The sequence below is a fragment of the Mytilus trossulus genome, chromosome 1 (assembly GCF_036588685.1).
Source record: "Mytilus trossulus isolate FHL-02 chromosome 1, PNRI_Mtr1.1.1.hap1, whole genome shotgun sequence".
Lineage (NCBI taxonomy): Eukaryota > Metazoa > Mollusca > Bivalvia > Mytilida > Mytilidae > Mytilus > Mytilus trossulus.
The window spans coordinates 76,009,559-76,037,272 of NC_086373.1; the positions used below are offsets into that span (position 1 = coordinate 76,009,559).

Genomic DNA, 27,714 nt, shown 5'->3' on the forward strand with positions numbered 1-27,714 from the left:
GTGAATCTGTGGAAAACTATGGTAGGCTTCGCAATAATTAGTTGCTTAATAAGAAAACTTTAAAATTAATGTTGTATGTTGAAGCTCTTTCGATTCATAAAGAAGGGGTGGGGAGAGAAGATTTCCTCGCGGAACTGAAGTGTTTTCCGGACTATAATAGTCGGATCCGCTAAAATACAAATTAATGGAAAAACAGCTATAATAATTGTTCCCGCTAATTCCTTTGCATATATTTGTGCAGAACTGCCATGCTAGATATGCCGTAGACTACTCCTTTCACCTTGCCATTCTGAAGTGCAAAAATGAATGCATTTGCAGTGCATAGTGTATCCATAAAAAAAAATCGATTGCCTTTATAATTATAGTGTATATAATTTTTAAACGGTTTCACTTCAAGTTACTTTTTTATTTTTAATTTGTTAATAAAACTAAAGCTAAACATCTTTTATCTAAGAAAAAAAAAATAGTCTTTTCTTGGGGAAAAAAATCAATCTTTTATATAATTAATTGTAAAAAGACTAAGTCATCTGAACAACATGCATTCAAATGTTTTTATTTTGTCTTATGTCTTTGAGTGTGTAACGTTAGGTGACACCAGTATCGTGCGACGTTTCATTCTATTACATTGCCTAATAATTTATGATTCTAGGTTAAATCTTAAATGATATAAAAAATCTTTCATGATAAATTCTTCAAATTCTTCATTTGAATTCTGTTATGTACACAATGATGTGCATGTTTTTTTCATATGTAAAACATACAATTGCAAAAGTAGTTCTGAAAGATATTTACTGTTGGTTTATCAAAACTCTTAAAGTCTTAGGTTTTCGGTTATTTGACAAACTTTGTTCCATTATAAAACAAATAAATGTTTTCCTTTAAGTTGTTGAAGCTATGAAACCAGTGAAGTTAAACAGATGGGGCTTACCTGAAGTGAACAATGAGACAATGCAGTGCAGCGAACCATGGATATTCTGTGGAGGAGATATAGCAGGTGTGGCACAGACAACTGTAGAATCTGTTAATGATGGAAAAACAGCATCATGGTATATCCACAAATACTTACAGGTATGATGTAGAAAGTTATCAATTGTTTCATAAAATGTGTCTTTAATGGTTAAGCTTATATTTAAAAACTTTATGATTGGCAAAGGTCATTATTCGGCAGACCACCTCTTTTAATTTCCAATTTCTGTTGTCATTTCTTTTGTAGATTCTTCTTCCTTATATTTTGATGATGGCGTATCACTTTTTGTATATTTACATTTTAACTTAACCACACCATAAACAGCCTTCATTGGTAGACAAATGAATATTAGTTGTAAGGCTCTATCAACATGAAAAAATATAAGAATGAATTTGATACAGACTAGATAAAGATATATACCACCAATACAAAATTCATTGACAGAGGATTAAAAAAGATGAAAGACGAAACTACTACATACAACTCTATTGAAAGAAGAGTTAAATATCATGTTATGATATACAACTTCTGTGTCAAGTTTATAAATTTATAATGTCATATTTGATTACAGTCACTTCATGGAATACCTATACCATCCACACCAAGCCTACCAACATTCTTCACTCCTATAGACCTTGTAGACATCAGTGTAGAAATGTGTGGATTGAAATTCCCTAATCCATTTGGACTAGCCAGTGCTCCACCAACTACCAGCAGTCCTATGATTCGTAGGGCCTTTGAAGCTGGTTGGGGATTTGCTTTGACTAAGACCTACTCTTTAGACAAAGTAAGTTAAATGTATATAGTGGTAAACTGATAAGTCTTTAATTTGTTTTACTATAAAAGAGAATAAAAAATATGTTCATGATATAGATGCAAGCACTTATGGTAATTTTTTACAAAAACTCTATAAAAAAATTGCAAACATTACACTTATTTCAGATTTCAGAGGGATAATGCTTATATAACTGTAATATATAAAAGTTTGTTATTACTGTACAGTTATAAGATTTGATAACAGTTCAAGATTATACTTTTGAATTCTTGTTTAATGTGAAAGTGATAATATTTTGTTTTATGTTCTTAACAAAGAAATCTGAGACCAATAGTCTAAATGAATCTGTATGGTTTTTTTTATATTAGTCACATAATATCAATCAAAGTACTTGTTGCGCAGTATATTTCATCTAGTAATTATAAAACAAACTTTTCAGGACATAGTGACTAATGTATCCCCCCGTATTGTTAGGGGTACTACATCAGGACAGTTGTTTGGACCCGGTCAGGGCGCCTTCCTAAATATAGAATTGATTAGTGAGAAGACTGCAGCATACTGGTGTAACAGTGTTACAGAACTGAAGAGGGATTTCCCAGAAAAGGTATGTTGTATTTAAGTATAGAGCATGAGATTTTTTAACCCTTAGTCTATCAAAAACAAATGTCTGAAAGACATTTGTTTTTCGGTAGCAATATACCTGATGCAGCAAAATTTATTAACAAGATTACTGAAAATTTCTGTAAGTTATAATTTACATATGGCTTGTATGGTTAATTTATTGCAATAAGACATAAGACATTTTATTTCACTGAAGCCCCCACATGGGGTATGTTAGTACAACATTTTTTAACAAACAATAAAAGTATGAACATATTTACATATTTACATTAGAACAACATGGTTAACAAAGGTGCAATAATAGTATAATAGTATAATATATAATTAATACAGATATTTGACAGGAAGTAAAAAATTATAGTAACATGAATAAGCACATGTATTAAAAAACTTTTGCAAAATTTTGCTCTTCCAGTAAGTGTAAATAAATCTGATGTATTCATCAATTCTTTAAATTTTAAAACATTTGGGTTTTTACATATATCTAAAGGTAAAAATTTAGCTCTAACATTGTTGAAAAAGGTACATTTGAATAAGTAATGAAACTCATCAACAAGTTCATTAGCATTACAAAGATTACAATGTCTTTCAGATCTATCAATATTAAAAAATCTCCCTGTTTCAATGGGCAATTTATTACTAAGGCAATGGAATTTACATACATACATTCTTAGATCAAATGGTAACACTGATAAACATTTCTCAAAACAAAAATCTGACTTGTATATTCTGTAATTAAGACAGTTTGCAGAATTCATAACATTATTACTCCAGTTTAGCATATGCAATTTTGTAAAATAATTTTGAAGGTTAAAAAAGTACCAGAAACCAACCTTTCTAGCTTTAATAAGAATATGTAATGGTAGTCTACCCAATTCTCCATAAATCATACAATGAGCAGTACTTTTTTAACCTTCAAAATTATTTTACAAAATTGCATATGCAAGTTTTCTATAATATTACAATTTTCAAAACCCAAAACTTCTGCACCATATAACAAAATAGGTACAACCATTGTATCAAATAGGTACAAATAGCACTAATTGCATATCAATTGGTAAATTGAATTTCCTAGCCTTTTTTAAGACTATAAACATGGCTTTTCTTGCTTTCTGTACAAGATGTGCTTTGGCGTCATTAAAATTACCCTTACATGAAAATATAATACCAAGGTATACAGTACCTATAAGGAGATGATTTAATCTTGGTTATCTCTCTTAGGATGCTAAGACAGACATAAGCTCTGAATATTTCTTCTTTTTTTCTCAATAAAATCAATTCAGAGGTTTTAAAAGCAATTAAAGATGTTATATTGATTTCAAGGCATGTACCTTTCTTTGGTTTTGTTTTTTTTACTAGAATTATAATTGTAATCTTATTTTTCAATGTCTGAAATAAATAGTCTTTTCTAATTCAGTATCTATTTTTTATATATCTAGATCTTGATAGCTAGTATAATGTGCAGCTACAGTAAAGAGGACTGGACAGAACTAGCAAAAATGTCAGAGGTTTGTAGTAGTTGTTATGAAGTAAAACATAATTTATCTTGACTTGATTATATAACATATAGTGTAAAGAAATTAAGACAATTGAAGTAAACAAATTAAAGTTGAGTTTAATACATACTAACTAAGATTATTTATAAAGAATAAAGATTGTTTACAAAACAAGTCATCTATTATGAAATATTTATCTCTTTCATTATGTTTTGTTACTAGAAAGCTGGTGCTGATGCTTTGGAGTTGAATTTGTCATGTCCACATGGTATGGGAGAGAGAGGAATGGGACTGGCTTGTGGACAGGTAAGATAGTAAAAGGTTCTTTTGAGTGTTGCAAGAAATGACACAGAGGAATCATTCTATGTCATTTTGCTTGTCTGCATCATCTGTTGTCTGTGTCATTTTTACACATCACAGTTTTGTAAAACCAAAATCAGGCTAGATCAGTTAACATAAAGTTAATCAACTCTTGAAATTGTCCACCTACCATCTGAATTGAACATTTTAACTTGTTTCTTTCTTTTGTTTGATGTGTGGATTGACGTGGTATATGTCAACCAAACCTCACACAAAACCACTTTTCCCCAAAAAAATATAGATGAAATTGAAATATGAAAGCAAAGAAAAAATGAATTTATTTGATTGTTATTTTAAAAGATTTGATTTATCAATTTAACAAAATATTAGTTGATTGTCAAAATCATAATACACGTTTAATTTTTCAGGATCCAGAGTTAGTTCGAAATATATGTAGATGGGTTAGGGAAGCTGTGAAGATTCCATTCTTTGCAAAGTTGACACCAAATGTTACCAAAATTACTGATATTGCAAAGGCTGCTCATGAAGGTATAAATATATATAATGAAAACACTACTGAATAGTTTACTTCAGAGCAATATCATACAGTAACCTCATAAACATCACAGGCAAACACTATGATCATGACTATCTACATAGAATAATAGAAAATTAAATCTGCTATATTTGAAAATTCATCTTTAAGTATAGCAGTTACTATTGGAAAAATAGTTCTCAGTCTGGCTTTGACTGATATGATAATGTTGAAATTTATTGCTTTCAAAGCTTATATTAGGTATTCATCCAAACTAGTTTGTATAGTGGAGTATAGGGGCCTTTTATAGCTGACTATGCGGTATGGGCTTTGCTCATTGTTGAAGGCCGTACAGTGACCTATAGTTGTTAATGTTTGTGTCATTTTGGTCTTTTGTGGATAGTTGTCTCATTGGCAATCATACCACATCTTCTTTTTTATAAAGAGTGCAGCAAAAAATGAAAGACTTATTATACATGTTCAAATTGATAGTAAAAGTATAGATGTAAATTTTATATATAACTTTCCTTTATTAAGGTAATGCTGATGGAGTAACTGCTACTAACACTGTATCTGGTTTAATGGGTCTGAAGGGTAATGGAGCAGCCTGGCCAAGTATTGGTAAAGAGAAGAGAACAACTTATGGTGGTGTCTCTGGTAATGCTATCAGACCTATAGCTCTCCGTGCTGTGACTGCTGTGGCCAATGCTATCCCAGGATTCCCTATTCTAGCCACAGGAGGTATTGACTCTGCTGAGGCTGGGTTACAGTTTCTACAAGGAGGTGCATCAGTGTTACAGGTAAACAACAATTATACATCTGAAAGCTGATGAAAGCATCGTGCTTGTCATCTTTCATGACCTTAAGATAAACTCTTTAGGTGAAGATTGAATAGGAAGATAAAAATATAATTCAAGTATTAAAATGAAATTATTCACAAATTCAGATGTCCATCTTTTGAGCTGTCTATCTATGTCACTAAGAATGTAATACTTTTTAAGCTCACCTGGCCTAAAAGGCAAAGTGAGCTTTTCTCATCACTTGGCAACCATCATCGTCGTCCGTCTTCGTTAATTTTTACAAAAATCTTCCCCTCTGAAACTGCTAGGCTAAATGTAACCAAACTTGGCCACAATCATCATTGGGGTATCTAGTTTAAAAAATGTGTCTGGTGACCCGGCCAACCAACCAAGATGGCTGCCATGGCTAAAAATAGAACATAGGGGTAAAGTGTAGATTTTGGCTTATAACTCTGAAACCAAAACATTTAGAGCTAATCTGACATGGGGTTAAGTTGTAAATCAAGTCAAGATTTATCTGCCCTGAAATTTCAGACAAATTGGACAACTGGTTGTTGGGTTGCTGCCCCTGAATGAGTAATTTTTAAGGAAATTTTGCCGTTTTTGGTTATTATCTTGAATATTATTATAGATAGAGATAAACTGTAAACAGCAATAATGTTCAGCAAAGAAAAGAGGTAAATTTTAAACAGCATTAATGTTCAGCAGAGAAAGATCTACAAATAAATCAACATGTCCAAAATGGTCAGTTGACCCCTTAAGGAGTTATTGCTCTTTACAGTCAATTTTTCACAATTTTCATAAATTTTGTAAATTTTTGTAAATTTTTTACAAAATATTTTCCTCTGTATTAAACTAATGGGCCAAGTTCATTATAGATAGAGATAAGTAGCAAGAATGTTCAGTAAAGTAAGATCTATAAACACATCACCATCACAAAAACAAAATTTGTCATTAATCAATCTGTGTCTGTTGTTTAATATGCACATAGACCAAGGTGAGCAACACAGGCTCTAATGAACCTCTTTGTTAGAAACTGCTACCTAACAAAAACAAAAAATATCTACAATTTTACAAATTAATTCGCTTTGGAGTTATATCAAGATTAAATGTTTGCTCGAATATTTGATGATTGAGTCTGTTGTTAGGTTGGTGGTAATTTTTCTGTTTATATTTATATATTTTTAGGTGTGTAGTGCTATTCAGAATCAGGACTTCACCCTGATAGATGACTACATTACTGGACTGAAGACACTACTCTATCTGAAGAGTATTGATGAGTTACATGACTGGGATGGACAGAGTCCTCCAACCATTAAACATCAACTAGGAAAACCTGTACCTAAATTAGCAGATATTCTAGGAAAGGTTGGTATTTCTCAACAGTTTAAAAAGTATTTAAAAAAAAAACCAGAAGCATACAATAAGTATAACTTTAACAGGCAGAAACCCGGTTGATATAGAACAAAAGAATTAAAGCTCTTTGTTAGAGAAGACGATAAATGCTTACTGTAATGTTTACTTTAGTAACAAAAATTTTAAAAGTTAATAGTAGAAAATAAAATGACAATTTTCTGCTCAATTACGAAATATTTTATTTTAAAAACACCATTTGCATAAGTTTTCTATTTATCTAGCAGAATAATTACATATCAAGTCGACAACATGGGTATCTATCAAAATAGAAAATATGTAGCAAAATGCATAACCTCCAATTTAAAAAAAACACATCAATCTTTTAGTTCAGTAATTTTCGTGCCATAGTGATATCTATGATTGGCTCGTAGGATGGACTAAAAGATTAAAAAATCTACTAGTAGAAATCGTTAAATTGATATACACCTTATCGCTAATCCCGGCTGACCCGTCCGCTTGAACTTTTGATGTCAACAACAATCACTTTTCCATTTTGGTGTCAGATATTTTGTTTTATGATGTTATAATTTTACGGGAACTTGTGTGATATCCAGTAATGGCAGACAAATAGTGATAAGGTGTATTAACAGTCGTACTGATTTAGACAAAATGCAGAAAATGTCTACCGATATGTGTTATAGGTTGCATACAGAGAGAACTTGTATTCTGCAGTAGTGAATCTGTCCAATGAACTGTATATCAAGTTTAAACCATATATATATTGAACATTTGTGATATGAACTGTTTGTACATATTTTTACCTTTATTTTTATTGTATAAAGCTTAAGTCATCCTGCCCATTTTTATTTTTTATTTTTTATTTTTTTTTTTCCTTTTATATTTTAATCCATGAACTTTGGATATTAGTGTATATAATTTTAAGTTACTAAAAACTTTTATGTGTGCGGCAAACTTTTATAACTCCTCATCTGGAAATTATTCCAACATGAGAAGATGATCCATAACTGGAAGTAAATATGTATAGAAGAAGAAGAAGTCTGCCCTTTCATTATATGACTGAAGAAACATGAGTAACAATTAATTGTATCAAAAAGAGAAAATTGAGTGCACCTTTTTACGTAAGGGTATGTTTGAGTTGAATATTTTGCCTTGAAAATGTATAAAGCAAGAATATTTGATACATCATCGCTGCAGATTCTATCAGTTTTATATATCAAGGCTACAGGTTGAATTTATAACATGAAAAATTCATAGTACTAAAAGATGAACATATGCGTCAAGTGAAATACCTTTCTAATGAATCACAAAAAACAGAGGAGGTGTGTTTGCATAGGTAATTTTTACTCAAAGTACTTGATGACAGTCTTTTAAGTTGGATATTACAAATGCATATCTTCCCAAAAAAAATACTTTTTATGTGTGATAATTAAGATTTATAGTCTTCAACCACTGAACATTTTTAGTCTGCCCTTCTACAAAATATTGAATTAATTTTTTTTTAAATATTTATGAATTTAAAAATTCCAACTGCCAACCGATCAGACAGTTTTAAGTTGGCTCAATGCAGACAAGAACATTAACTAATGCTCATGATTAGCTAGTAGATACATTTGTCTTTCAAAATACAACTGACATATAAGGATTGTAATGGTGCTATGTTTATATTTTCATCAGTTTACAAGAGCTAAATTGGCAGCATGTCATCCCTACAATGGCTTCCATTTTTACAATTATAAAAATGAACTGGTGCAATGGGGAGATAATTTTGACGAAGTAGAATCCTGACTGTTAGGAGACACTACCTACAAATGATTGCAAATACTCATTATAGATACCAGGATTAAATTTTTATTTTTGAGTCCAAAGTTAGGTGCTGAATCTCACATTTGGTAACCCTTTACATGTATTACAACAACATTTCTGAATAAATTATTAGTTTGCATACAATATTCAAGATGAAAAGTGAATAGCTGATGGTAACTTGTAGTAGACCAGTAAATCTTGACCTACTCCTGTTCACTATGTTAGTCATTAAATTAAACAATAATAATGATTCTTTAATAAACAGAGTTTACCATCCTTCGGACCATATAAGAAGAAGAAGCAAGAGGTTATAGCAGACCATTTTAAGAAATCTGATCTTTTGAGTGAAGAGAACAAACCTGAAATATTACGTCCAGCACTGGCACCTAAGAAACCAGTTCTTGCTATTAACGTGAGTTTATAAAGGATAAATATTTTAATTGTTTTAACTGTTTAGGTATGTTTATAACTATGATTTACAAGTAAAATCACAAAATATTCTAATGTGTGGGAACCTTTTTATATAAAACTTAGATCAGCGTTAGAGATCACATATCTATAGTGGTCTAAAATGAAAAATGATACTGTTAAATTGATTATTCTCAAAAATATTAGTTCCTTATTTTCAGATATATAAACATAAATATATGAAATTATATAAATTAAAAAAAGGTCAAAACTAATAAAAGTCCAACAAATTTTGTAGGTTATAAAGTCTCAAAAAGCTTATGTTAAAGTTATGTGACATGCAGACTTTAAATAAATCTTTGCATTTAAAATTGTATTAGAAAAGTCATTCCCTTTAGTGTTATACATATGAGGGAGACAATCTAAGTTTTTTTGCCTTTGGCAGTAGAAATAACAAGACTTAGTTATCTCCCATTGGTAACTTCATAGGTAATTAACTAAAAATATTTTTCTTTCAACTTGCATAAATATGTAAAGTATAGCATATATTTATAATGAAGTGTTGTATATTTTCTAGGATATAATAGGGAAGGCCTTACCAATGATTGGGACTTATGGTCAGTTGGACAACACACAACAGGTTGTAGCCTTGATTGATGAGGTCAGTGTTTAAGTACTAAGATTGTAATAAACAATTAAATTCCCCATAGCCAACAATGATAGCCTTTTTCGAGATCCAGACTTTAGAAAGTTACTTTTTTAACAAAACCTTGCTAAAATTAAAAAATATTATTCAGACAGTTTTTTTTGGACAATTTTTGGTCCAAAAAATATAGGTTCCTGTTGTTTTTCTTAATGTAATTTGTACTTATCTGTAATGCCTATCAATTTTGCCCATTAAAACCTTTGTCTCATCCTCAGTTCAGTTAGGGCTAAGGAAAATAATTTATTTGGCCTTTGGTATAATGCAGAATGAATGATGTCTCTAAAATTAAGAATAACGCCATCATTTTAATATGCTCGAAGCCAGTGAAAAATTGGAATGATATGTTTTTCAGGTCAGTTTGCTGCAAAATTTGATGAGAATTATTGCATTCATTATAAAGAAATATCTGATAATCAGTACTAACCATCAGTAAACATGGCTGCATTCACTATAAGAAAATGAAAGCGAGTGTTTATTGTGTTATGTCACTTCCTAAAAAACAATCTTATTTTACATTGATATTTCATCAATTTCTTTGAAATTGCAACTGATAAGCATGTTAGTGATATTTTAATGGTTTGATTTTACAGGAGATGTGCATTAACTGTGGCAAATGTTACATGACCTGTAATGATTCAGGGTACCAGTCTATCAAGTTTGATCCAGAAACACATCTCCCAACTGTTACTGAAGATTGTACAGGTTAGTATTAGGTACCAGTTGAAAGTTTAGTGAAAAATCACATATACATAAATTTGATTACTTCTTCACTGTAGTTCTAACTGATAGTTCAACACAGCTTTTTTCATCCAGCTTAATTCAGTAAATTGACATAATTATTACCTCCTATTATTAATTTCTTCCCAATTATATATAAAGAATCAAAATTTTATAAACAGTACTATTTTATTATTAGTTATTTGCATTTCAAGTGTAAATTAGTTCAGAAGTTATATGTTTTTGAAAGAAAAGTTTGTGTATTAATAAAACCTTCTTAAGTAAGTTAGTTAATAGATAACTGAAGGTATGTTACCTTAATTGAAAGATAGTTTTTTACGGAAAAGGTGAAGTTCAACATAAATAATCATATTTGATACATTTTAAATGAATATTCAGACATTGCATAAAAAACTAAATTAATGCTGTAACCGCAGACCAGAATTATGATAAAAACAGTCTTGACATTCTCATCTATAAAGGGATCGCATGGACAGTGATAGTCTAGATTTGTTAACTTTCTGATTTCAAAGTCACACTATTTGAATTATTTGTAATTGTGATTTTTTTTGCAGGATGTACATTGTGTTTATCTGTCTGTCCAATCATCGACTGTATCACCATGGTCAAGAGGACAACACCCTACCTACCCAAGAGAGGGATCCCCATGCAGACAGGCTTCAATCCAATGCCAGCAGTTTTGTTGGAAACCAACTAGACTAAGTTTTATTAGTTTATAATGTCCAGTAATAAATGCATTATGGTTGACAATGGGTAGAGGGGATTGTTTGTATATATAAGTTATAAGGAAGGAATTGCCTTGACATCATAGAATATTTTTTTTATATGTAATTTTTTCTAAACTTATTTTCTATTTCTTTACCAATGCAGATACTTTGCTCATTTTCTATGAATTATCATGTTAATATGTTTATTCAAAGAAACTATGCAATGATTAATTCATTTATGTCGATAGGACAAGAATTTATAAACAGATTTCTTCTTATTCTCTTCAAAAACTGTTGGAGACTTGTTCTACCTTTATCCATATACTTTTTAGTGTGGTTCATTTTCATATCAACAGCTGGTCATTTCTTTGCATACATTATAGATCATTTTTTTTTATGATTCACTACTTCAAAATATGTTGGATTATGGGCTATTTTATTTATTGCACCAAAATATTTGGATAGTGTACCATCATTGGTTAAATTCAACTGTTACAGACGTTGTAAGTCAATCGGAAAAATGTTTTGTATGCTTTGAAAATATTGTCCGGGAAATGATATTTTTTTCAAATTTGTACTACACAAAACAGAATTATAACTTTTCTAGTCACAATAGGATATTCTATGTCAACAGAATTTCAGGGAGAATATCTAAATTGATTCACATTTATACAATTGTTATACATTTTATACTTTTAGTTTTTTCATTGTTTTTTTATTTGTTAGGACTGTTTTAAATCATTTAGAAGAGACACATGACAAAGGTGCTAACTTATATATGAGTCTGTATGCATCTGAAGGTGCTAAGTATTATAGTTAAAGCTAGAAATAGTAGCATTGTTGATACTTGATTTACGTTACCAGCATTCTATTCTGCTTGATCATTAAAGTACCAGTGCTTGCTAAAGCCTTGCTATTGTTGACATTAATTAAAACAGTTTTAATGTTGTAATACCAATATTGCTAATTTTACCCTTATTTCGGGATTGCACCAGTTTCATTCAGTATGCTTTCTTCAACAGAACAATGTTTTTCCCCCAGTCAAATATATATTTGACTCCAGGATAGCTTATTTACCATTGTGTTAAAATGATTAAATTTTTGCATTTTATAATGAAATATGTTTTATACATTAAATTTATATTGTAATGGAAAAAATATTGTATTTTAAGATCATGTTTATTTCTATTCAAATAAGGTCTGCATCATGTTTTTTATGATTTACAAGTTGTTCAGGTAACACTGTACTGACAATGAGTAATACTTTTATTTATTAGAGATACAAGTATAAATAATGGTGCTTTTGTACTAATAGTTCTATTATGCTCAAAAATTTTAATTTCTGGTGGCAAATGATAAACAATATTAGTCATCGTTCACCTGCATTTGCTACCACTACTACCTTTTTGTATTGTCAGAGATAAATTTTGATTAACAAATACTTATTACAGTATAATTCCAGCCAACTTATAGCATGAAACTCAAAATATCCAGGAATTTTGCATAATATTATCAAGTTCAGCTGATACTTTATTTTGGCTTTGTTTATATATATATATATATATGTGCAATAAAAACATTTACAGGTAATATATTTAGCTAGGTAAAGAAAACAGATAATATTGAATCAATTGCAAGCTGATTCAGGAAATTCTCAGGGCCTGGTTGCTCAACTTGTTGTTAAGTCTTCAGCTGCTGTTAAAACATGCCAACGCATTGTTAATATTTATTGCATGACCAAACCTTTTGCTCATCTCTATTTTAAAGATAAATGCATATCAAACATTTTGGTTGGTCCATTACTTTTTTTAATGATATTTGTGTTAAATACACATAAATTTTGTATCTGACAGAAATTAATGAGTTACCTGGTAAGCTCATTTTGTTTATACAAATTATATTAACATTTGAAAGAAGAGATTCAGTTTTAGTAGTTTACTAAGATTTGATTATGGTTAGTATGTAGTAAAATATATAGGTACTTAAAGGAATGTCACTTAAGACAAGCACATGTTGGAACTGAAAGGTATGTCACTTAGGACAGGTCCACAGGTTCTTAATGGTATGTCACTTATGAGGGGGGATAGGACCTTTATCGGGACTCCGGGATCGATTGTTTTTAAGCTCGGGATTTCGGGATTGACCCTTTCGGGATCCGGTAATTCTTTATTTCGGATTTCGGGACACCGGGATTTCCTTAATCTAAATTCGGGACCTCGGGATTTCGTGTTTTTAATGCCGGGATTTCGGGATCAGGACCCCTCCTATCCCCCCTCACTTATAACAAGCACATGTGGATACTTAGCAAAATGCTACTTATGATCATATAGATCATTATGATGAATGTAAACTCTTTACAGGTAACAATCATATTTATTGTTATTGTCACAATATTTGCTCAGTATTTCAATGATTCTAATAACTTTAGTTATATAACAGCTCCTGTATGATGAGATCATTTTTTTGTGACCTATATTATTGATAAGGACTAAATAGTTTATTATTTCATCTTGTAATGGTTCTCTTAAAAGATCACTATTATTATATTAGGAATTATTTGTTAGGTTTATATATCTTTATTTAGTCACATTTTGTTTTGTTTTATATATTACCAGTCACATTACATATACACTTATTGTCTATTGTATAACTGATATATTGCATGAATTATATACAATAAAGATTATGCACTTTGGTTATTTTCTTCTTATTTAGGGAATTTTTTTTAAAGGCATGTGAATTTATACATTGCAACAAAATAAGATAATTTGAACCAAAAGATAAGTGGACGTCTATATATATGGTTTTTTGTATTCATATCATACTTTTTCTTTGATATTGACACAGATTGATGACTTCAAGCTAGAATATATTATATACTTGATGATTAAAACTTTCTCATTTCCAATTCCTATTTCTCAGCAGTAACGTAGCAGAATGAAGGAGTACATATATAATAGTTTTCAGTGACAAGTTACTTTATTTCTTGCACATTCTTTCTACAGTAAAAGATAACCTCTAGCGATGAGGTAGAACCACTTATTGGTGTACATCAGATGTTGATTCTTAATAATCTACAAGATGTACTCCAAAATCTTCAATCACAATCTTTATAATTTTTCAGTAATTTTTAAACCTATGATTTTTCTACGCTTTCATCATCTACTTTCCTCCTGCTCAAATTAAGATTGATTACACTATCTCATTTATGATAGTATTTTCTAGTAATATGGAAATCATATATACAAATTCCTTGTTTAATGTCATTGAAAATCTTAACTTGGCGAAAAACCAAACTGAACCCCAGAACAAGAACACTGTACATGTTATCAAAATGCTGGTCTATTTTATCGATATCATAGTTGGTGAGAAATTTTGGTTGATATTTTAGCAAACAGTCGATATTCTAAAGAGTTCTAACAGTGTACCCCTTCCGCCGACTTGTTTTCGTACTTATTTGAACCAAACTTTGTACATGATGATATCAAGGGCAACACGAAATAGCATGTCGAAAAGATCTTTAATCGCTCTTCTGAAACATGGATTAAACCAATCAATTAATAACACAAATTTCATTGAATGCTTACATCTCATATATCTTAGTGAACTTAGATATATGGATACTACTTAGTCGAAGACCATCGTCATATATTGATTTTCCCACTTATATTGACACAGATTGACGATTTCCAACAATAATCTATGTCGGAAATGATGATTTGAGTTTTCAATTGTCAACTTCTCATTTCTCATCAATAACATACCCTCTGTCCCTGCGTATGGTGTTTAGTTATTTCGTTCAAATTCACACTATTCGAACTTAGTTTAAAAGGAGTCTGCTTCATACACAAAAAAAATCTTCATCTGAGTTGTGAAAACGAACGATTGAAATCAACAATACAAAAGTATTATGGTCACCATCACGAAATTGGATAACCGAAGCTTACCCAGTCTTCGATTTTCAAATATCTCAATATCTGTATAGAATCTGAGACATTTTGAATGGGTAAATTTACACAGTGGGTGATCCATACATGCATTAGGTCTTGCTCCTTTAAAAGATGATAAGAATTCCTTACAGTCCTGGTTTTTACCTCTATTTGTCTCTTAGTTATTGATTTACAAGATTTGGATATCAATAAACTACTGTCGCCTTATTTTACTTGCCATACATTTTAAAGCAGAAGACATTTAGACGTCAACATAAAATTGTCCGTGACAAGCTTATATACCACATAATTCAGAAATTGACAGTTGCGACAGTATCAGGTATGTTATAAAAAAAACACCTTCCATAACTTAAATAGTGACTAGAACACACCGGCGAAATCGCGGGCATTTAGAGTTGGTGTAAGTATGTGAATTTATATGGTATGAGGAATTTTGTAAAATATTTTATGAAGAGAATTTCAGTAAAGGGATGAGATGTATTTTAAACATGGACTGATGTCAATGTAACATTTTGAATTGTCCACCGTCTATTTCATTGAAACAGTGTCTGATCATACTGATCCTCAAATTTTCCCGTCTGTTTCTTGAAAACAGCGTCTTTAATAGATCCTCAAAATTTCCCGTTTGTTTCACCAATTCACGTATAAAGTTTGAAGTACATTAAATACATGACGGAATACATCTATTATGTTGACATTTATTTCGTTATTTCTAAAATTCTTCAACAAATTTGAATGGAGTGTTAATCTATATCTAACCTTTCTTTTATTTTATTCTGACCGAAAATAAAATGATATGTTCCATTATTTACACTATTTCGAATTTCCCCGCAAATTTACTAAAATTCTAAGGAGCATTTACGATCACTAACAGTTTTTGGTGGTGTTCGTGTTACTTAGTTTTCTATGTTGTATTTTATGTTGTATTTATTGTTTGTCTGTTGGTATTTTTCTTCTTTAGCAAAGATGTTGTCAGGTTTTTTCGACTTATGAGTTTGAATGTTCCTCTGGTATCATTCGCCTCACGTCTTTAATTTCACATTCAGATATATTGATGGTTCATTCCATGAAAAATCAAAACTTTTCTTATTGGGTGCCTAATATAAATATATACCACATAACTGAAAAATAAAGAAACAACAGACATAGCTTTCTCCACCTCATTTGAGACTTATGCTTCGGATTGGATATAAGTGGTCATTGAGTACCACGAGACGATTTTTAATTTGAAATAATAAACTTCCCCCCACCTTAGATGCAATATCAAACTTCACCAGCATATTAAAGGGATATACGTTCCCTAACTCATTCGATATTTAGAGCTTGCAGATACTACTCAGACTTTATTTAACGTCATCGGTGTCTGAGCAGAAAGTTGTTGATCCAGGGGTATGCCAAAGAGCGCCTTTTTTTCTAAACTAAAGTTTATCGGAATATACCATGATCTTCAAAATAACCTGTGATGGTCTAGAAGTTAAGATACCAGGTACTGACTTGTTTATCATCTTATTAACGTCTTATTTTTATTTGTCTTGGTGTATTTTCAATCTATACTGTTTAGTCCATCTTTGGTAATTTACTTTCGTCATGGATTGGTATTTATTCACCGCGCAATGTGTTTTTGTGCTATGGTAATTTTTGTAGTCCTGTTTTTCATATTTGCTGATGTACTTTGTCTATAGAGTATCTAAACGCCATTTGGTTTCTCTTTGCTGAAATATACTGATGAACTCCAATTTATGACATCTTTACTCCTTTTGTCAGTTTTTTTTGTTCAAACATTGATGTCAATGTAGTGGAATTTTATGAAACTGCCATATTAGTTGGATGTTTAGCTAGCTACAAAATCAGGTTTAATCCACCATTTTCTTCATAATAAGATGCCTGGACCATGTCAGAATTATGACAGTGTTTTCCATTTGTTTGATGTATTTGATCGTTTGATTTTGTCTTTTTTAAATTTCTTAAGTCTTTCCGTTTGGAATTTTCCTGATAGCTCGGTATTTTTGTTTTTTTCAATTATTTTGTCATACCTAAACCACTTGTTTTAGTCAAGATATGTTGAGTTTACTAGTGGCTTTAACTTGAAAGGTATATGAGCTCCTGCCTGGTGTTAGTTAGAATGCTTTTGATCAAACGTTATTATATGTATTTAGTTTAAATAAAATTTTCAAAGAATGTTCCTTATGGCCCCTTTATATATTCTTCATTTTCATTTTTAACCAAGAAATTTCACCAACCAGATATTCCTCGATTGACATATAACACACAAAGATATAAAAGATGTCTACTGATGTGTTGATTGTGCATATAATTCAACAATGCCAGCATGTATTTGAATTATAAAAAAAAAAGTGAACAAAGGTATTTTAAACTATCTTCAATTATTGATCATATATAAATATATCACAAAATGTCTCTTTAAATACAAATGTATATATATCACAGGTAATATCACAGATTCAAAAATAAATACATATTAGCAATTAGTAAAAGTGTTATCTTGTTGGCAATTCACGGATATATTGTAAGAACTATCAGTTTTAAATCTGGGATTTTACATTTAAATTCAGTAAATGTTTATTTCGTATGTTTGCAGCGTTTAAAGACATGTTCATCCCTTAGCCCTTCTCCATGACAAGTAAAGGCTACGAAACAAGAGTGGTTTCTTGCGAAATTTTAAAAAGTAGAAACCACAATCTTGGAGCCCTTTAATAGCAACAGATAAATGTATTCACATATACAATTCTGGTCTTGTTCACGGGACAATAATTCTTACTGCATCTTCCATTGATGTGCGATATCTGTTGCTAGCAAAAAATTACTAAGACCATTTCGGATTTTGTTAAAATTGAGATTCTTGTTAGAAAAATATATAAACAGTTAACATGTGACAGACTAACAATTCCTTTTCTCAACTAATTCCGTATTTCCCAATTTGCCACTGTGATAGATGCCAAAAACAGTAAAAACGAATGCATACTCTGAACAATGAAAACATTGTTGTTGAGCGTTCAAAAATTCTAGTTGTTAGCGGCATCTTATTGACTTAAATCACCGACATGTATATATTTTACATACTAAAAAATAAATAACTAGATAAAATGTAACAACATTGAAAATCAAAAAGAATGATAAAGATAACTTCCCTGTTTCTTTGGACACTCTCACTTATATATAAAATCTACAAGGACGGAGATAAGACTAACATTCATACAAAATGTCAGGGGTATGCAGAATAGTCCATATAAATTTGGCAACTAAAACATAGTCATGTTAACATATCATTCTGTGTTATGCTTTGTACCAACGATATCTGTTTCCTAGATGGTCAAGGAATTTGAAAATATCTACTTGGTCACGTTGGTTTTTATACTCCTGTGCAAGGCGTACAATTACGTCATAAGGAATGTCCATGTGAGCGTACTTATTGAATTCCATCGTCTTATCAATCATTACTTGGTAGGGTATCAATCCTGAAACAAGAAACAAGATTGTTCATTTTTCATATGATATAACACTTTAAATGCTTTTATTACAATTAATTTAGTACATAGTAATATTATGCTTTCAGAGAAAACGAGATAATATAAAAAAACTGAAAAATTTAAGCCCGGCAAAAATACTTTTGTTAAAAAGTCATTGGTTGCTTTGAATAGTATTGTTATTTTCCGGTAATAAATTTGGTAGTTGATGGCAGGTATTTGGCAGTCTCCGTTAATTTTCTTTGAACTTTATCTACTCGTAAGATCTATTCAAGCTCAACATATGTTATGAAAATTGTTTATTGAAGATTTTATGTTGATTTGAGACATCTTTTGTTTCGTTTCGTTAAGTGTCATCGGCTTCTTTATCACAATGGTTACCCATTCGTTTGATGCGTTTGAGCTTTTCGATTTTGCCATTTGATTAGGGACTTTCAATTTTCCTTGGAGGTCAGTATTTTTTTTATATCACCTTTTTTATCTTATTGATATATACCATGCATCTTTATTTAATAATTACCTTCGGATCTTCCTCTCTGCTCATCTATAGCGTATAGTTGACCACTAAGTTTTAACAGTTTATCAGACCAGTTGTATCCCTTTTCACTGACCTCCATACCTTCTCTCATTATCTGCGAACATGAAACAATTTTGTAAGCATACATGTAAAGTAATGAGTATTAGTAAATATAACCCATTTATTTCAAATTTACATTTGAAAAAGCAAATTAGAAACTCCAGTTAGTTCAAATTATTATAAGTATTCTAGTTAAATGAATCGTTTATGACTATCGCCAGTCTTCTTTTGAAAAATATTAAATAGATGTGTTTAAGGCGCCTAAGTCAATATGTACATTAACAAGATACATAGGTTATAACATCTACCTTATTACCACACCCAAACATAACTTATCCTTACAAATAGTAATCCATTATAATGCCGAGCCTTTAGGGAAATCCAACACCACATGCTGTAAATACACTATCCAATTTATTGAAGAAGAAACAAACTTCCACCCATATGTGTGACCATGGCAGATATTTATTTTTTTATGTTGCTTTGTACTGTTTCAAATAGGTTTGCATTTTAAATATTGTGTCCACTTACATTGTACACTGTTCACATGTTATCAGATGTTCTAAAACTTGCATCGTTAATATTATTGTTGAACATTTTTTTCAAATACAAAATTTGTTTCATATCAATAAAGTTATATTTTGTTTTATTTTTCAACTATTTACATTTACATATAAAATTGTTTTTCGACTATTCATGTTTCACCAATGCTAACAAAGCAATGGCAATTCATGTGTGCTTTAAAAATGAATACTATATTACACAAAATAAAACAACAGCAATGTGCAGTTTTTTTATACCTGGCCTTTTGTGTCTCGATAGAAAAAATCCTACGACAAATAAGTTTCAGTATATGAGAATATTCAATAACTATACACTAAGATCAAAGTAACATTAATTAAATACAAATCAAAGTTATAGATAATTAATACAAAAAAATGCATGAACTGAATTATAAAAAAAAATAATTTTAAATGGAGTTAATGAGCTTCACGTTTTAAAAATGAAAAGTTGATGCCCGATTTAGAGTACAATAATTAATCTCAATATTTACATACAAATCAAAGTAACTATGTCGTTATCTACTATAACAGAAATTAGTAGATTGATGTTAGTGCTGTATGAATCTATAATGTCTTTCATCCAATGAAACAAGTTCTTTTCATATACTAGTAGTTCTTTCACTTATGCTGGATTTTTTTTAAATACGATTGAAATGTATTATTGTTGGAAACTATACACTTTCAATTAAAAATCATTGACTTAATTGTAAATAAAAAAGAGTTAATGAGTGTCATTACTAGTAATTAAAATAAGATAGATGATGTATCATCTGAAAATACTAATACGTGTTTTGATATCTATAAAACAATTAATACTGCTATATTCATTTAATATAAAGATAATTAATAGATTAAAATTAGTGCGGAGTGAAAACAGGTATTATATATGATAACTCTGGTAAAGTCCTTTAAGTGGAGTTTTGTAGGATGAATGAATTTTATTATTTTTGTATACATCTGAGAAAGTTTGTATTTATCTTTTATTAGGTGTACATGGAAAAATTCGTGAATGGCCCCAAAACACCGCACTTCAATTAAATACCTTTCCTGGTCTGTCCATATATGGCTGTTTGTGGAATAAATGAAATTTGTCGTTACTAAATTTATGATAGTAAATCTTTTATATGATGTGAATGTTGCATTGTGCTTTACACTGAAGCAGAATACTTGATGATATGTATGTTGGTTTACAGAGAATGTGCAAGTCCTTCACAAATCGAAACACAGCATGGATTCCAAAAAGCATAAACCACCAATATTTAGATAAACCCACGACAATTGGAAATAGTTGAAAACAAGTATTGATGGGCAGTACAACAAATTCATGTCTTTTGCAGACGAAACGCTCGTCTGGCGTAAGTGTAAAATTTTAGTCCTAGTATCAATGATGAGTTTATTCATAGGTGAAAGAATAAAACAAAATGTAAAGATATGAGCGTAATTTTACAAACAACATAAAAACAGTTGGCACAGTAAATAGGCATTGTATTTTATATTTCATGTACAGGGGAAAAAATGTTAGAAAGGTAGGAGTACTGTTCTGTTTAGCAAAATAGTAAAAGATGTATTGTTTAAAATTTTAATTTCGAATCATATTGATAAAAAAAATCACAAAATTCTGATATGAATGCGTGTTTGTTGTTCAATGTGATATTTGGTGTATTGGACCAAAATGTCTATCTAACAAAAAAATATAAAGCTTTCTTTAAGCATTGTACAAATAGTACAGGTGCGTAAAACGTAATATGTAACATTGAATATTGCTGCGCTATCAATACTTTATGATGCATTATAATTTCCTAAGATAAGATATTAGCTCGATATAAAAGAGAATAAGCCAGGAGTATAGAACTTTTTAAAGGTGCATAATAAAAATCTACGTCTAGCAAGAAACGAAAAAACAAAACTATTAAACGAAAATATATATTTAGTTTTTTTTTTACTGTATCTAATAAACAATACAAAATTGTTTGCTTTAAACAAAGTCCTAAGCTTAACAAAATATAGGAATTATAAAAATATGAACACAAATATATGTTTCGCCTGCTATACTATCTTTGCTTTAGGAGAATGATTTATTGATGGTTATTTGCCTAACGCTGAAGAGAAGGAACTAGGTATTTTATTTTTGAAACCAAAATGTTTGAATGATAAAGTAAAGTCATTGAAGGATAAGTAATAGCCTGGTGTTTTATATCCGGCCTAAAAATAGTAATTAATATATTCTTATTAAATAGGGTACAAAATAAACATGGTTTAAAGTGCTAACTTCTTAAAAATAAACAAACTTTTAAATACGACCAATGCTTAAACTTCAAAATCACAACGACTCCAACATATGTTGCTGGTAGATTAAGCGGATGGTACTATGCTGATGTTCAAAACATCATATACAGGAATACCAATATCAATTATATCAAATCTACTTATTCTGTAATAAACCTTACAAAGATGCACTATTCTGGTGACAATGGCAAGGTAAAAACCTATGTCTAGTTGTGCAACATTCAGTGCAAGCAAGTCGAAAAAGATCCTAATTAGTACACTCTCAAGTAGCGTAACACTTTACAACATTCAAACAAAGATGTATGTATTTATCAGATACAGTCTATAAGATAAAAGATTAACATAAGCATAGCTGTACAACATTTGCATTGGTTACCTGGTTAGTAATTTTAATATCATCTATCGTATTCCGGGTCTTGCTTATTTGGTCCAAAATACGTTTTTCCTTATTTTCCTTATCTATACCGTTTTGTGGCTGTGCTTCCTATTGGCATAATAACTTCAATTAATATCTTAAGAAAACCCAAAATACCACAAGACAATGGTATTATAAAAACAACAAAAAAAGCCAGCATCGTTTGGGAAAAAAAAGAATAAGCCCTCTATTTTGGATTACTAGTATGTATTAAAATAAAATATGAAGCAAAGTATATATCAATATAAATATACTAGTAAAGCTTTTAAATGGGTAAAAATCAGCATGGTTTCGGAAAATCGACGTGTAGAGTGCGTTACTGTTTCTATATAAAAAGCTATAAAATTTACTAATATTAGTAAACGAAACAAATATAATTCAGGCGGTGATTGAATTACCTGATCCTTAAATTTTAGTTCATATATTTCGTCTTCTATTTGATTTATTTTTGCTTTCACTCGTCGTTCACGTTCAGTTTCAGATTCAGGGTAACGAACTGGTGACGGTGAACGGTCCTATATTATAAAATGCAGGTCTGATGTTAGACAACAAAATGCATAGTCGCAGTTGATTATAATATCTTTATTTACAAAAGCAAACTCAAAAATAGTACAATATTGTGTTTATTGAAACAATTTCAATGTTACTTTCAACTCAATTTTATTTTAAAAATCTGTTACATGTAGGAAAAGTAAATTTTGGCAAACTCTAAGTAGTTTTATTTTATATTTCCTTAGTCTGTTATCAATTCACTACTCATATTTAAAAACGAAGTGTTAGTATTTCCAAAAACGGCTATGATTAAAGGTAAACAATGATACACATGAAATTATATGCATGATTAAAAATGAATAAGCAACCACAGATAAGTCCAAATGATAGCTAAGGTTGAAAACTATTTTAGAAATTTAGATTAGTGTAGACTGAATAGAAAGATATTCAGTTTCTGATACCTTATTGTTATGCTTTATATCGTAAATTTCGTCTTCCGTTTTTCTCATTTTTTCTAAAATTCGTCTTTCTCTTTCTGTTTGAGGATCTTCCCGATATGAGTTGTAGCCCTATTCGCAAAATGTTTGTATAAATATATGATAATCTTTTTTTTGTCAAATTGTGTTTAATGATTCATATAATATAATTTAATTCAATTCAATTTAAAAAAAGAAAGAAAATGATTGAATGTTGCAAGGATTAGTCAAATGCTTGACAATGAATGACTGGTAAATGAAAATGGAAATTATCCATTTACCTTATATCTATGCTTTAACCCATTTATTGCTTCTTCCGTTTTTCTCAATTTTTCTAACATTCTTCTTTCCCTTTCAGTTAAGGGAGGTTCTCGATAATCATTCGAGTGGTAGCCCTATTTATAATATGTTTCATTTAATATTGTAGAAACAAAATTAAACAGTTTCATTGATATGAATTCTATTATGGGTAAAAAGGACCACATCTATTTATTTCAATGGCATCCTCGTACATTTAGAACCCCCATCAGGAAAAATAATGTGTGGACGCTTCTTAAAAGATCTTGATTGAATAGCATACAAAATAAGTAAAAGCGTATACTTGTAATTTCGATAAAGTCACAAAAAATTTCCGAAATACACACATCTTTCAGCAGCTGAAGATCAATCATTTTATATTTTTGTATACTCAAACTTATTCGGAATAAGAAAATTTAACAGGGGTTTGATAAGAAAATAAAGTATGCAATATTTTTGATTATTCCATATATTGTTCAACAGATGCATCTTGGAACATATTAGTAGCTTAGCATGAAAAATAAATACGAGATAAAAGGATTTATAATGGCAAATTCATTATTGGTCATGCAGATTTATTTACATTCATGGTCATTAATATTTTATTCTTGATTATTTAGTGCATGTATGTAGTGAGATACATGTTATACATGCAATTAAAGAAACTATTTAATGAAAACCATAAAAAAAATTGGAAAATAACACATTTGTGCATTGCAAACAAAATCTTAGTGGGTGATACTGTGCTTATTAAACCCTTCACCATAAATGGATGATGCCGTGTAGTCCTCTTTGCCCCGACTTCCAACAATATGCAACAGTGTCAGAGACACTAATAACTTAAGTTAATAGTATTATGTTTTGTCATTTTATTTCCAAACATGAAAATATCATTTAAGTTAGGTATTTTGTCATATTGAAATCAAAAGTTTGTGATAATGTATATACAAAATTGACAAAATTGTTAAGGTATACAGTAATGATAATATTTGGTATGCTAGTCAGTTTCACATTTAATACTTTATAATTGGTGAAATACATTGAAAGAATAACAGAAAAGAACTAAAATTACGAAGAGAGACTCTTCTTTGAAGTAAAAGTGTTTAACTATTGCAACCAATAGTCGTTTTATTTATACCAAAAATAGGAAGAAGACAAACTTACGTTTCTGTTAGATGGTGGAGGTGATTCTCTAGGTGACTCCTTTGCCCTTGGCCAACTGTCATGAGGTGGTGGGTACTGTTTGGCGTACTCTAAAGGTCGCTTACTTTGTGGAATAGGTAAACCTGTTTGTACTGATTGAACTTTCTCCAAAAAGCTGAGGAACTGTTGCCAACTGAAATATATAACTTATTTTTACTTTTCTGTTAAGAATTTTTTCTTCTTCTATATATATATATATAAATTGTCATTGTAGGGTTATGTGTTACTGTCTTGACGACCTAGTTTTTGTATTGGTCCACTTTTACAATTGAAATTTATACCCATTTCACATGAGAAAAGTTGTTGCAGCTGGTCACTTATAAAGAAACAACGGCAACACGTAAAACAGGTCGTATGTTTAACTAAAATGTATTTTGCTCTATCGTGATGAATTTTTCATTGACATATGCTCCTTTACACATTCGTAATGTTATGGTTAGAACTAACTTTTTCAGGTTTCAACTGAACTTAAAAAACAATAAATAGGTCGCATAGTTTTAAATTCTTTTTTCTTTAAATTGGAAATATGAACAGCACCAATTTCATCCAACATATATAGCAGCTATTTTGTTTAAAATTTTAACCCCTCCAAGCAATTTGAACAGAACATAAAATAGAACATAATTTAGATGTGACAAGAAAGATATGCATTACGGTGGTGACGAATTTGAAATTGCGTGTTGACAATTCAATCGTTGTTGTATGAGTAGCTGCGGAGACCTTTTAAACAATGCACTATCATGAAACATTCTTTAAGGTTTTCAGTTAATTGCAACAACAAACTATGCATCTATAAGGGCAAACATTTCATTGTATACCACCACATAACATACTTGTATTGTCCGTTTGACTGTTGGAATTTGTGAAGAATGTGGTCTAACAACGAATCTTGTAATGGAACTCTGTTCTGGTATAATACATCACTTATCTAAAACAATAAATAAGTAAAATACAACGTGGAACATCGGATTGCAATAGTAGGGTCTTTTTAAATATTATTTGCACTGATACAATTATTGTAATACCATTTTTTTGTTTTAAACATAAAAAAATATATAACAAGACTTTTAAATAGACATTTATAAAGAAGTCATTATTATATCAAAGGACAAATGGAAAGTATGAGAAGAGGCTGGCATTTTGGAGGAACCTCATATCATCCTAATTTTTCATGGGCTCCGTGTTACCCACTCTTCTTATTTATAATGAGGTGTTTTAAAGACTGGGGTTCGACTTTACTAGTCCATTTTTGCCATAAACGTGTCCATCACTTCGACTTATAACTTTGATGTTCGGCATCTTTTTCCCACTAAGGTGAACACAGAGAGAGAAATTGCATCCTTCACATAAAACTTTTTCTTAAGAATATAATTGCACAATAATACATGCTTTCTCTTTTAATCCATCATGATCAACACACGTATTATCTACCAATAGTTACAGTAATTTATGACTAACAACTAGATTTCAATCGTACCTGCCAACTTCTATGTCATTTGATATCTGCTGAAGAGTCTCGTTTGCAAGCATATCACATCTTTTTATTATTATATATGTCTCATCTCTAAGCTGTGAATCTTGTATTGAATAGTGTCAAGTTTCGTAAAGATCTAAGATAAGTGAGCTAAAGCTTTTAAATTGAGGCATAGACATAGACCCCTGTATTAAGACATATCAACCAAGCTTATAGTTGTTATTTTTTGACAAAAGAATATCTTTTGCTCCAGACTATCTGTTAAATCAACTATATAACATTTCATGGATGTTAATTTTTATTGTTTAATCCTCTTAGGTGATTTTAGTTAAAACAGAGTGATCACTTGCTACCAACCTGGGCCTTTGATAATGTTTCCCTCTTATTATCTACAGATTGGAAATCTCTATAAAGTCTCTCTATATCTAGGCGATATCCAGTTTCATTTAGAGCATCATGCACCATCCTGAGTAATTTTGCTGTCTCTTTTTCCTTGAAAGGCTCTAAACCATGCAGACTGATAATAAATAAAATCTTATCATTTACAAACTTATTTCATTTTCGTTTGAGGTTTTTATATAATGATATTTACCCGAACAATTAATTAGTTCAATTGAGTGTTTAATGAATTGTGAATAAACAATTATACATATCACGTTTTGAAAATCTTGTAGGGTTTGTTTGCCCTTTAACATTATTTCATTTCTATTATTTAGTATCACCTTTTATAATGTCAAACACATATAGTTGAGTAGTATGCAAGTCTTTCACAAATCGCCAAAAGTACAACATAAATCAATACTAACAACAAAAACCAGCAAAATATCTAACAAAAAATAACACTACACTAAACACAACAAGCAAGCCATGATTACTGTAAACCAACTTATTTTCGCAACTTTCGCGAATAGAAAATATCGATGGAGGCAATAGAAAATATCGCGAATATGTAAAAAAAAAAATTCTTACTAAACTACATCAAGTAAACTTGAGAAATCGCGAAACTTAATCGCCACGAAATGGCATAAAAAGGGCTGAACGCGAAAAAATGTATCCTCGAAAATAAGTTGGTTTACAGTATATGTAACCTCACAATACACGAAAAGAATTCTTTCTTTTAAAGATTTCTTTTTAAAAACAATCTATTAACATTTGGAAAAAAATATATTGCGCATAACACTGCAAAAAAATAATAAAACAAACAATAACATTTTTTTTAAATTAAACTTATTTATAATCTAAACATCTCTTTATCATTTGTGT

The 27,714-nt window shown here is 30.2% G+C and overlaps 2 protein-coding genes across 8 annotated transcripts in view; one reads left to right on the top strand and one right to left on the bottom strand.

Annotated features, from left to right (window-relative positions):
• LOC134685253 (dihydropyrimidine dehydrogenase [NADP(+)]-like) overlaps nucleotides 1-13,927 on the top strand; it is a 30,578-nt gene extending 16,651 nt beyond the window's left edge. Inside the window, exons 12-23 of the mRNA XM_063544804.1 lie at nucleotides 884-1,068; nucleotides 1,539-1,754; nucleotides 2,182-2,346; nucleotides 3,803-3,871; nucleotides 4,082-4,165; nucleotides 4,588-4,708; nucleotides 5,232-5,494; nucleotides 6,683-6,862; nucleotides 8,940-9,086; nucleotides 9,660-9,743; nucleotides 10,379-10,490; nucleotides 11,081-13,927. Of these exons, the coding sequence (XP_063400874.1) occupies nucleotides 884-1,068; nucleotides 1,539-1,754; nucleotides 2,182-2,346; nucleotides 3,803-3,871; nucleotides 4,082-4,165; nucleotides 4,588-4,708; nucleotides 5,232-5,494; nucleotides 6,683-6,862; nucleotides 8,940-9,086; nucleotides 9,660-9,743; nucleotides 10,379-10,490; nucleotides 11,081-11,223 (1,769 nt within the window). The 3' untranslated portion in view covers nucleotides 11,224-13,927. The remainder of the gene's footprint in view (nucleotides 1-883; nucleotides 1,069-1,538; nucleotides 1,755-2,181; nucleotides 2,347-3,802; nucleotides 3,872-4,081; nucleotides 4,166-4,587; nucleotides 4,709-5,231; nucleotides 5,495-6,682; nucleotides 6,863-8,939; nucleotides 9,087-9,659; nucleotides 9,744-10,378; nucleotides 10,491-11,080) is intronic.
• A 3,621-nt stretch (nucleotides 13,928-17,548) lies between these two features.
• Nucleotides 17,549-27,714, bottom strand: part of LOC134685254 (uncharacterized) — a 67,058-nt gene continuing 56,892 nt past the window's right edge. For all 7 annotated transcript variants that reach the window (XM_063544821.1, XM_063544840.1, XM_063544832.1 and 4 more), the window contains 8 exons: nucleotides 26,809-26,968; nucleotides 25,811-25,905; nucleotides 24,939-25,110; nucleotides 23,759-23,872; nucleotides 22,908-23,024; nucleotides 22,471-22,578; nucleotides 19,189-19,300; nucleotides 17,549-18,659 (listed from right to left, as the gene is read on the bottom strand). In XM_063544821.1, the coding sequence (XP_063400891.1) occupies nucleotides 18,478-18,659; nucleotides 19,189-19,300; nucleotides 22,471-22,578; nucleotides 22,908-23,024; nucleotides 23,759-23,872; nucleotides 24,939-25,110; nucleotides 25,811-25,905; nucleotides 26,809-26,968 (1,060 nt within the window). In that variant the 3' untranslated portion in view covers nucleotides 17,549-18,477. The remainder of the gene's footprint in view (nucleotides 18,660-19,188; nucleotides 19,301-22,470; nucleotides 22,579-22,907; nucleotides 23,025-23,758; nucleotides 23,873-24,938; nucleotides 25,111-25,810; nucleotides 25,906-26,808; nucleotides 26,969-27,714) is intronic.